This window comes from Misgurnus anguillicaudatus, chromosome 21 (assembly GCF_027580225.2).
Source record: "Misgurnus anguillicaudatus chromosome 21, ASM2758022v2, whole genome shotgun sequence".
In the NCBI taxonomy this organism is placed as follows: domain Eukaryota; kingdom Metazoa; phylum Chordata; class Actinopteri; order Cypriniformes; family Cobitidae; genus Misgurnus; species Misgurnus anguillicaudatus.
This window is the reverse complement of record NC_073357.2, coordinates 41,451,435-41,463,741: the sequence shown is the minus strand read 5'-3', so window position 1 is coordinate 41,463,741 and position 12,307 is coordinate 41,451,435. Positions and strand designations below refer to the sequence as shown.

General features: G+C 38.7%; 1 protein-coding gene across 1 annotated transcript in view; it reads left to right on the top strand.

Annotated features, from left to right (window-relative positions):
• Positions 1–11,951, top strand: part of cdh8 (cadherin 8) — an 85,871-nt gene extending 73,920 nt beyond the window's left edge. Inside the window, exons 8-12 of the mRNA XM_055207810.2 lie at positions 853–989; positions 2,440–2,561; positions 4,301–4,412; positions 10,150–10,401; positions 10,597–11,951. Of these exons, the coding sequence (XP_055063785.2) occupies positions 853–989; positions 2,440–2,561; positions 4,301–4,412; positions 10,150–10,401; positions 10,597–11,090 (1,117 nt within the window). The 3' untranslated portion in view covers positions 11,091–11,951. The remainder of the gene's footprint in view (positions 1–852; positions 990–2,439; positions 2,562–4,300; positions 4,413–10,149; positions 10,402–10,596) is intronic.
• Positions 11,952–12,307: the final 356 nt, after the last annotated feature.

The following is a 12,307-nucleotide window of genomic DNA, read 5'->3' as shown; positions in this document are numbered from 1 at the left end:
TCCCAAGTGGGAATGCTGTCTGCCTGCTTGCGTAGCAGCAGAGATCCTCCTGGACCTCAGGATCTCTATCATGGCTAAACATTTTCATTGCATTCACAATCCAGACTTTCATTTCATTGTAAATGTTTCCATCTTTATTTTTTTGCTTCAGGATCTTTCTTTATGCACTGAGACCTTCTTAACAATTCTGTCTGATATTGAACCTTTTTAAGCCTGGGATACACTGCACGATTTTTGCAATCCTATAAGATCATTACATTATCACACTGTGCGACATGGATTGCTTAAACTTGAGTACGACTGTAAGACGATATCACCAATTTAATCGGTGGCTATGACGGCTGCAACACACGTTAGCGCAACATCGTCAGCACGCGCTACTGGTAAACAAATACTGATACGCAGGTCGTAGCAGCAAACACACTCTGCGTTGATCATTCTGAACTTCTGATCATAGGCTATCATTGATCGCAAGACCGGGAAAACAGATGGCTTTGAACCTTTATCACTGTAAAACATAGGATCACAAGAGCCACGATCACAGAAATTATTGTTTCACGATGCCAAAAAGTCATGCGGTGTATCTCGGGCTCCTAGGGAGAATGTTTAAAAGGACCTTGCATGATAATTTAATTATTGGTAATTTATAGGTGCATCTGAACTGAGATGCATAAAATAATTTATAGATTTGTGGCAAATGTAAACCCAGATTAAGTTTATATTTGACCCAACAATGGGGCATTTTTGGTCGAAACAACCCAGCATAGGTCAAATTACAATCCAACAGGTTTGCCTACTGTATATTATATACTGAGGAGTGGTTCTTGAATTCTCCCTGTTTTCCTTCTCCAGGTATTTCATTGACAGACACACAGATCTGGAGAGACAGTTTAACATTAATGTTGATGATGGGAAGATCACATTAGCCAAACCTCTGGACAGAGAGACTGATATGTGGCACAATATCACAGTGACAGCCACTGAAGTCAGTAAGTAACATTTATTCCTTCATTTTTTAATTTGGTTCAGAATGAACCTTATCAACCTTATTATTACAGTAAAGCCCAAAGAAATCATTAAAAACTGTATGGAGGCACTTTAGACCAATCAGACCAATCACAACAATTTAATTACATAATAGAATACAAGATGCCGCAGTAATTGGTGGTTTGTTTATTCAGCATTTTATAATACACTTAGATATAAACTTCTAATGAACTGTAATAAGAAGAGAGCTTTATTTTACACCTCAGGTTTTAATTTTACCATCGATTTTAAGGTGGTAAAGTTTTATCTCAGAAACCGAATACGCAGAGATTTTACAGAATTAAATAGCTCTGCAGTCAATTTGTGGACATCTAATGAGTAATTTTTACTCACGGCAGGGCTGTTTGCTGTACATAATAGATAAAAGAACATCTGTTGACTGGATAAAGAACTTATTAAACAGAAGCCGTGGACCAGAAATAAATATTGCTCAAGCTATCCATAAACAAGGAGGTTCATTATGATTGGCATGTACAGCTATTATTCGGATGTTGGGGCCAAAAATGTTTCCCGGGGGGGTTATATGCTGTCATTGCCGTATACAATTAATAAACGGTGTCTTTGAGCTCAAAGAGTTGAATAAACTGAATTAGTATGGGCTCCTCAAAGAGCAAAATTGTATTAAGTCAAGCATGTCAAATATTAATCTTTCTCAGCAGCTCAACATGTTGACCTGAATTTTTGCATTAAAAATAAACAATTTCATCAGGAATACCTAAAGTGATATATTACATGAACACATCACGGTTGCGTGTTTAAATGCTGTTTGCAAAACATTATTGCAATACACTAGTACGTCCTGAAATCACCCGAAGCACTATAGTGTAAGCACTGTTAAGTTACTGTGTCATGCGCTTAAGCCAAGTGAATAGATAATTACTTTAAAAGTCACTGGTTGCAACCCTAATTAAATACAATCATTTACTGGGGTCCTCAATGGGGACTGTAAATTACTGCCAATGAATAATTCCAATAAAAGTTAATCTAATTAAATTGCCCTTTATTGTCTTCTAGACTTCAGCTGCCACCATTTTATTAATATTCATTTTTTTAACCTTCATGTATTAAACATGCACCTGTACAGGGAATTTCAAAAGCACTTTGGATGTGTTTTTTTTCTTCACTGTAATCCTGTTTTGCATACTTGATAATGTCTAAAGCTCAGACGGATGCTGCGTCTCATCTGTCTCTCCATCAACCCAAAGGATGAGTGAGAAAAAGTGAGAGAGAGAGAGAGAGAGAGAGAGAGAGTTAGATGGGCATGAGGCAGACAGAGAAGGCAAAAATAACTGGGTCATTGTATTTACCTGGGATTTGCAATGGCTTACTTCTATATTTGGAAACTATACTTCTGCTTTCAGTGGTTTAATAGCTTGTCTCTGTTCACATTAGGAAACCACAGCCAGATTTCCAGAGTCATCGTGGCAATCAAAGTGCTGGACATAAATGACAATGCCCCTGAGTTCGCCACAGAGTATGAAGCTTTTGTTTGTGAAAATGGCAAACCTGGACAGGTAAGAATACATCCATCAGCCCTGCCAGCAGCATCTCCTTCTCACACCTCCTCAGAAACGATCAGCCACTGTAAATTATAGTCTATCGATTTCCGAGCAAGAGAGAGAGGGAGAGAGAGAAGAGAAAAGTAGTCACCTGGGTGGCCTTTTTTAGCTACTTTCACTGCAGAAAACTAAAACAATCAGATCCATTCAGCCCTGGTGAGAGCCAGCAACAATTTAACCGACATGGGGTATCTGTGACTAACAGTGTCAGTATGTACATCCTCCAAGTCACCATGTGAATGGTCTTATGGGTGGAGAACAATTTAGCGGGGTCTTGCTTTTACACATTTAGTTAATCAAGAAAAAAATAACATCCTACAGAAGGTTTCAGCAGTAACAACATAAACAAGCGGCTTTCGTGGAACACACGTAACTTCTGGTAAACTCCGCTAAGAATAAATAACAACAAAGTCCTTTAAAAGTAGTTTATTTTCGAACACATACTGTAGATTATCTAGGAAATCAAAACATTTGTTATTTTCAACGAGATATTTATTCAAGAGTTCAGTTTAGCAAACATTCAGACCATTAAACAAACAGAAACCGGAAGTAAAGTTCCGACCAGACCAGTGTTGTTTTTGGCAGCCCTTAGTCTTTTGGACGAAAATGCTTTTTAGTTTTAGTCACATTTTAGTCACTTATAAACTTGATAGTTTTAGTCAAGTTCTAGTCGACGAAAACACAAAAAGGTTTTAGTCAAGTTTTAGTTGATGAAAACGCAAAAAGGTCAATTTTAGTAAAAAAAGTAGTCTTTAACAAATTAATTTAGGTTAAAAAGTATTGGAAATGGGCTCAGGTTTGACAAGTAGATACATGTAAAACCTTAAGCTTACCATGAAATGTGTCACAAGCCGATTGTCGAGTAAAATTGAATGTATATGATATGTTAACAGCGTGACTTAGTTACCTTTAAAAAAATATATCCGCGTGATGAGTCTTCAGGTGCCACTTGAGGTTGGTGGTATTCTTCCCACCTAGTTTGTGGCCACATTTACTGTCGTCTCCCAATATGCATTCCGTTTTTCTTTCTGATGGATTATACTGAAGGTATGTCCATAAATCATCTCGTCGTTTCCATTTATTGGCGTCACCGCCACGGTCCTTCGAACTCGCTACAGCCACAGGTGTCTTGTTGTTGTGTGAAATCTGGTGCATGTCGACAGCATGGCAGCAGCCGGGTGGTGGGCATACCCAAAATAAGGATAGGAAGCGGCAGCATTGCTGATACGTTTTAGCTAAAAACAAACAGATTTCACAAAAAATAGGCAGAAATGACATGCATTGTGAACGTCAGACTTATAATCATTTTCACAAAAAGGTTTTAGTCAAGTTTTAGTCAATGAAAACGCAAAACGGTTTTAGTCAAGTTTAAGTCAATTTCAATTTCATTAAGTCAATGTAAGAAATCATTTCGTTATCGTTGATGAAAACAACACTGGACCAGACGCGTAATTGCATCATCGCTTGTGCGTCCGATAAACCGTCTATAGAGAGATGACAGATATATAGATAGTCCTGGCACAAAAAGTGGGCCACCAAAGATAGCACCCCATAGCTTCTCTTCTCATAGGGTCTCTACTTTTATGATTGAATGGAAAGATTTTTCATTTTGTGTTGGCTGCTGTCAGTATATGGCCCTATACAAAGTCAAAAGCTGAGTAATAGATGGCATAACCCTGTGTTTGTGTCCACAGGTGATTCAAACCATCAGTGCTGTGGACAAAGACAATCCTTCCCAGGGACACACATTCCACTACCGCCTGGAGATGCTTAACAATCCCAATTTCACCATCAAAAACAATTTAGGTAAGAACATATGACCATGAAAGAGAGCAGGGAAAAACAGAACAAGCAAGACATCTGCAAGCCCGAACATTTAGTTCGGAGGCATTTTCGTGCGTTTAGATGGGAAATCTGGCGGAATTAGTGTACCCAAAAGTTAACAGATGCACAATTGTCTGGACATCAGCTATTTTTTACTCCCCAGTGCATTGTGAAAGAAAACAAATGAACAGAATCGGAGCCACTTTTAGGGAGGATTAGCGATGCTAGCTCAATGTAGGGTGACTTACACAAGGCTGAGGCTGTGCGGCAGATGGTTGGGAATTTGTTTGCTACAAACACTTTATTTTCTTACTCGTTTTATTGTATAACCTACTCGACCTTCCTCTCCAGTCTGCGCTCCTGCTGTTCTTGCAGCGCAACCAAGTATTGCACTGTGTTTTCGAAGACGTAAGGGAGAACTGTATTGATCTCGTTCCATTTGGCATGTGGTCTTACGGATGACCGTTGAAGGAGCTGTTGTTTTGGCTGCTCACCAAAAAGAGGAAACGTGATATTTTTGAACCAGACAGATCAGAAGTTACATCAGAAGAAGTCAACCTTCTGAGGGACTGACATGTGTTGAGCTAATATGAAAGGGAGTGGGAAAAGGAAAGAAACTGCGTATTCCCCACTATCTGTAATGCACATCTATAGAGTCCCTGGAAAGCACTATATAAATGTATTTATTTTGTATGTATGTGAATTAGGTCCATCACAGACACATTGAACTTGGCTATATTTACAGCTTCCTGGGATGTGAATCTAAAGAGGGTCGCACACCGGACGCGCAGCTCAGCGCCACACCGTGTCGCATTGAGTCGCGTCTAGGACAACTCGGATGTTGTCCCAGTCGTAGCTGGATGGCGCGGACAGGCGGCACCTGTTGGCGCCGGTGTGCGTATACTCATAGAAAACAATGTGTTAGATTTTTTTAGAATGGCACAGCGCGGCCCTAAGCTGCGCGTCCGGTGTGCGACTCCCTTAAGAATATTATTAGAAATAAAATTCAGCATAACATGTTACCAATATATATATCTGAAGGTGAATGGTAAAATGCATGAAATTACATTTAGTTACATGTAATTTCTGTTATTAGTAAACTAAAATTGTATTTTAAAATATTATTTTTTAAATAGATGACTTGCACTGAATATTAAAGAAAATTCTGTCAGTAAGAGCCCAGATTAAATCTGAAGTCCTTCAATATTCTTTAAAATTCAGTCTAAAGTATGGTTTTGCAATTTCTAGGCAAAGGGTGACTGCACATCAGATGATAAAATATAACAGAATTTTGATTTTTTTTTTTTTTTGATGCTTTCAGTCACCAACATAATTCCCGCAGTTGCATTTGTGTTATGCCATAGTTTGGACGAGTTTATTATTATTCTGTTATGTGTAAAAATATATGAATAAAGAACAAGTGAGTGTGTCCAAACTTTTGGCTTGTACTGTATTATATTATATATGTAGTATATACAGTCTTGTTCAAAATAGTAGCAGTACAATGTGACTAACCAGAGTGGTCAGGGTTTTTGGTATATTTTTTGTTGCTGCGTGGCAAACAAGTTACCAGTAGGTTCAGTAGATTCTCAGAAAACAAATGAGACCCAGCATTCATGGTGTGCGCGCTCTTAAGGCTGTGCAATTGGGCAAGTAGTTGAATTAGTTGAGAGGGGTGTGTTCAAAAAAATAGCAGTGTGGCATTCAATAACTGAGGTCATCAATTTTGTGAAGAAACAGGTGTGAATCAGGTGGCCCCTATTCAAGGATGAAGCCAACACTTGTTGAACATGCATTTGAAAGCTGAGGAAAATGGGTCGTTCAAGACATTGTTCAGAAGAACAGCGTACTTTGATTAAAAAGTTGATTGGAGAGGGGAAAACCTATAAAGAGGAGCAAAAATGATAGGCTGTTCAGCTAAAATGATCTCCAATGCCTTAAAATGGAGAGCAAAACCAGAGAGACGACGAAGAAAACGGAAGACAACCATCAAAATGGATAGAAGAATAACCAGAATGGCAAAGGCTCAGCCAATGATCACCTCCAGGATGATCAAAGACAGTCTGGAGTTACCTGTAAGTACTGTGACAGTTAGAAGACGTCTGTGTGAAGCTAATCTATTTTCAAGAATCCCCCGCAAAGTCCCTCTGTTAAAAAAAAAGGCATGTGCAGAAGAGGTTACAATTTGCCAAAGAACACATCAACTGGCCTAAAGAGAAATGGAGGAACATTTTGTGGACTGATGAGAGTAAAATTGTTCTTTTTGGGTCCAAGGGCCACAGGCAGTTTGTGAGACGACCCCCAAACTCTGAATTCAAGCCACAGTACACAGTGAAGACAGTGAAGCATGGAGGTGCAAGCATCATGATATGGGCATGTTTCTCCTACTATGGTTTTGGGCCTATTTATCGCATACCAGGGATCATGGATCAGTTTGCATATGTTAAAATACTTGAAGAGGTCATGTTGCCCTATGCTGAAGAGGACATGCCCTTGAAATGGTTGTTTCAACAAGACAATGACCCAAAACACACTAGTAAACGGGCAAAGTCTTGGTTCCAAACCAACAAAATTAATGTTATGGAGTGGCCAGCCCAATCTCCAGACCTTAATCCAATTGAGAACTTGTGGGGTGATATCAAAAATGCTGTTTCTGAAGCAAAACCAAGAAATGTGAATGAATTGTGGAATGTTGTTAAAGAATCATGGAGTGGAATAACAGCTGAGAGGTGCCACAAGTTGGTTGACTCCATGCCACACAGATGTCAAGCAGTTTTAAAAAACTGTGGTCATACAACTAAATATTAGTTTAGTTATTCACAGGATCCCAGAAAAAAAATGTTTGTACAAAATAGTTTTGAGTTTGTACAGTCAAAGGTAGACACTGCTGTTTTTTTGAACACACCCCTTTCAACTAATACCCCAGTTGCGCAGCCTTGGGGGCGTGCATGTCATGGGTGCTGGGTCTTGTTTGTTTTCTGAGAATCTACTGAACCTACTGGTAACTTGTTTGCCACGTAGCAATAAAAAATATACTAAAAACCTTGATTATTCTGGTTAGTCACATTGTACTGCTATTATTTTGAACAAGACTGTATATATATATATACATGATCAACCAGGTCATTGCTCCAGGTGTGTTGACGCTATGACTAGAGTTAACAGAGAGATAAAGCTGATGGCTGCCTTTTAACAAAACATACTTTTATGACTAATATTACAGTGAACAAGGAATCCAGAGAGATGATTGATATTACAAAAATGAAAAAGGACTTCAAGGAGACATCGAGAAAAGAGAGATGAAACAATAGCGATAGGAAAATCGCTGAACAATGGACCATTCAGACAAAGACAGACCTTGAGAACTGTTAGATGAAGCAGAGAGGCGGAATGTCATTAGTGACAATCTGAGATATCTTAAAAGACAGCATGTATTGTTGTTCGGCCTGAGTGAGTTCAGGTTAAAGATGGCCACTCCATCACACAGACAGGATAAAGCTCAGTAAGGACATGGAGCTTTGATGCACAGCCTTAGGCATCTGGACGCTTTCTCATCTTTTCTGCTGTGCTTGTATGTGTGTGTGTTTGAATGCACTTGGCATCAAAAGTTGTGCCGGGATTTGACAGCATGTCAGAAACTGCGGTTTATCCTATGGCACTTAATCACAGTATACGTTCACCCGTGAGTCTTGCTTATAAATCTCCCATAGTTGTGGTTTTCAACTCCAGGCCTGTGGACCCGGAGCACCGCATAATTTATTATTTTATGTCTTCCTTATGTAAATCATTATAGCTCCTTAGCATAGATCTCCATTAATTGCACTAAATGTTTTAGATAGGCATGCATATGACATGGGAAGAAAAGAGATCTGCAATACAGTTGTTGTACATTGTTAAAGTGTTTTGGCTGACCCAAATTAGCAAAATAACAAACTACAGAACAAGCCACAGAAATATGAAAAAGTCTAAAGGCACATCAGAAACACATAAACTGTACAGTGGCATTTCTGTGATGGTTCCCATCTATAGGTTCTCTGAAATGTCTGCACCTCTGGAGCAAGCTTAGGAGGTTTGTTTGTGATGATAACTGTAATTATAGTGGCTGGTGATGTGGAGAGGCCAAGGTGAGCTGAAAACCGGCAGGTCCACCTCAGTTATCTTGACCCATAAGAGACGAGTTATGCTTTTGGGGCATTTTGCACTAAAAAAGATGGAATACAACATAATAGCTACCTTACTGTCAAAAAACATAATGTTTTACATGAGTGTTCCCAACCTTACAGCCTCGACATGACGAAATAAGTACCCATTCATCAACACCAAAACAATTTTTTTGTTGTTGTTTTGAATAACATGTTGGATAAAATGTAGCATGAATATAATCATATTAATATCATTAAAATATCCGGTGTTACAATTGCTCACTTTAAAGCTACTGTTAAAACAGTTAGACAAAAATAGAATCTGACATTTTATTACTTCCTTTAGTTTGATATCGGTTTGATTGGCTGAGACATTTTGACAAATTTATAAAAGAGTGCTTTTGTGCGACTGAGAAATGCATGAGAATGAGCAAAGAGCCCAGCTGCAGGAGTCTTTAAATACAAGCACATATGTTCCATGTCATTCTTCAAATTGACAAAAGTAATGCATATTACATAAAATGATTTTAAATTAACATAATTCATTTTAATTCATTGCTGTAATAAATTCATTCATTGCTGTAATAAATCGTATATTAAAAGTGATTTAAAATTAAACAAAGTTGTAAGTAGCACAAGTGGTGTGGATTTACTGTTTTGGGTAATATTAGCATACATTTTGCTATAAAGTTACTAGTATGATATATGTTGAAATGTTTCACCAGCATGTGCTAGAATGCATTCTGAACCTTGCAAACACAGTCAGATCATCAAAGCTACGAATAAACCTAGCATATTAGCAAATAATCGTTGCTGAAATAGGACATATTAGTTTATCGGGCAATGTTCTTCACAGATAATGACACAAACATGAAAAAGAGGCTATTTAATTACATTGATAAATCAGCTCACGCATTTCCTGATAATTGCTTTGTGATCTCAGGGAAACAGAAAAGAAAGCCATATTTACATTTTTCATTACCATGTTTATGAGCGGAAATTAAATTCCGACATATTTGTTCCAGTGAGCTCTGTGATGTCCTTTCATTTCATACTTTCAAATTATGAACTTCCTGTTGTTCACTTCATGAAGGCAATAAATAAATGCATACATACATTAACATTTCCATGGTTGCTCCCAGGACTCTATTAAGTGATAAAAAAGCTTTTTCCATAACTCAGTTATTCTGCTGTCGGAGGTATTATCTAAACCTTCATCCAAAAGCTGATTCTATTTGCTTGAACCTGAAATAAAATTGAGAAAATATAACAAAAAAGCAAAAGCTTTTAAAGGGACATTAAATAGTGTAACCGAGGGAGCTTCTATTTAGAGAGAGGAGAGATAAATAATATACTTTGGGGAATGAGGGGTCATAATAAAATTACAATGCCATTGACAATGTAAAGCATATGTTTCATTCTGCGTACGTAGTTTAGTTACATTACTATTTATTGGTCTGATAGACACTTGGCGGTGTTCATAGGCAAAAGTAAATATGAACATTATCTTAAAATTTAATTTCATGAACTGTCTTTGATTCCATACAGAGTCACAGCCAAACTTTATCTTTCCCCAGATAACTCGATCAGTGTTCTTGCCAAGCACGATTCCTTTCGGCGACAGAAACAGGAGACGTACCTCCTCCCCATCGTTGTGACTGACGATGGAGAGCCACCATTGAGCAGCACAAATACTTTGACTATCCGAGTATGCGGCTGCAGTCACGAAGGGATTGTGCAGTCTTGTAACGTTGAGGCCTTTGTTCTACCGATCGGCCTCAGCATGGGAGCCCTGATTGCTATTCTAGCTTGTATAATACTGTTACTGGGTAGGTCATTTTAACTTCAATTTTTCAGAACTTACTAATTTATTAATATGAATTCTATTGTCTGATGTGAATGCAAAATCTGAAATGAAAGACATGAAAAAAATCTTTGAAAGAAAGACACAAAAAGTCATTAAGAATTGAAAGATTACAAAGTAAAGAAAGCCATTACAAGTGAATGTATTTTTTGCTTTGCAGTCATCGTGGTCTTGTTTGTGACATTGAGGAGACACAAGAACGAGCCGTTAATCATCAAAGACGATGAGGATGTGAGGGAAAACATCATCCGTTATGATGATGAAGGAGGCGGAGAGGAAGACACGGAGGCCTTTGACATCGCCACACTGCAGAACCCAGATGGTATCAACGGTTATCTGCCCAGGAAGGACATCAAGCCTGACCTTCAGTTCATGCCCAGGCAGGGTCAGCACTCGGGTCCAAACGGAGTAGATGTAGATGAATTCATCAACGTACGGCTTCACGAGGCAGACAATGACCCCACGGCTCCACCGTACGACTCCATTCAGATCTACGGCTACGAGGGCAGGGGCTCCATTGCGGGCTCGCTGAGTTCCCTCGAAACGGCGTCTTCGGACTCCGATCAGAACTATGACTACCTTAGGGAGTGGGGGCCGCGCTTCAGAAGACTGGGGGAGCTCTATTCTGTAGGTGAGAGCGACAAAGAGACTTGACCTCCGATCACCACAGACCTTTTGCTTTCGTCCACATAACTTGTGTATTATGCTACGGGGATTACCAGATGTTAGACACTGCTGTTTAAAGGGGGGGAGCGCCTTTTTTTATTCAAATTCTTAGAGAGACCTAATAGCGTTAGTCATCTACCACATCCGAGTGCATCGTAACGTCAGAACTTAACAGTGTCTATAGTAGGAGGTCAATGAATCTTGTGGAGTGTGAGTTTAGATTACCGTCATTGAGTGTCTAGCAGTATTTTGGGTATTTGTTGTACACTGTGACAACCAGAGGCATCAGAACCTTGATTCTTGGTAGTCGCTTGAAACGGGATGGACATTGTGGACATTTTGTAGCCAAGCAAGGCTGCACATGGGAAAGGAGAACTGCAGATGAATGACGCCACTCCCCAGCGGAAAAAAATATGATCCCTTGCAGTCATTCAGCCAATCAGATAAGGGAACATTAATAAAGAAGGTAAACTTAATAGCAATATATGGTCTACATTACTAATGAATGTATGTGTGATTTAATGAAAACAAGACTGGCTTTAGGATCTGCCTGCTGACTTAACATTTGACCCTTTGATACTACGTGGCCGGATTTATTGAGTAAACGGGAAAAGCCCTGCGGCTCGCTTTATACAACCCTTTGTATTCACACGCTTTAAGTGTGGTTCACACTCAAAGATTATTAGACTGTGCGAGACTGACTCGAGGACAAGAAGAGAATTGTGAAAACAATGAGGCCTTCGTTTTACAAAAGCAAGCATTAAATACTGTTGTATTCAAATGTTTTTTGGAACATTGATGGTGTTTCTTCATTAATGTATGTTTTATATAAATATATAAATATTCATCGCCAGTTGTCCGTTTTGTGATGCCGGTACGAGTATATTTGTACTTTTTATTTATTTATTTATTTATTTTAGGATATTTGTTATTATTACTTTTAATTTAAAGTTTTCTCTCTCTCTTCGGCTTTCATTCCGCTGCATCATTCGTTGTGACGCTATTCTTATTAAAAGCTGTACTGAATTTCTGCAATTCTGAAATTCACACCAATTAAATACATTTCGGCGGTTCATTACCTACAAAAACTGTGAAAACCGGAGAGGATGTGTTTTTGGTCAGGAATGACAAGTCAATATTTTATTGACACGGTGTGTGTGTGTATATATTCACATACTGTATACGGTGAAACCAGTGATCATTTG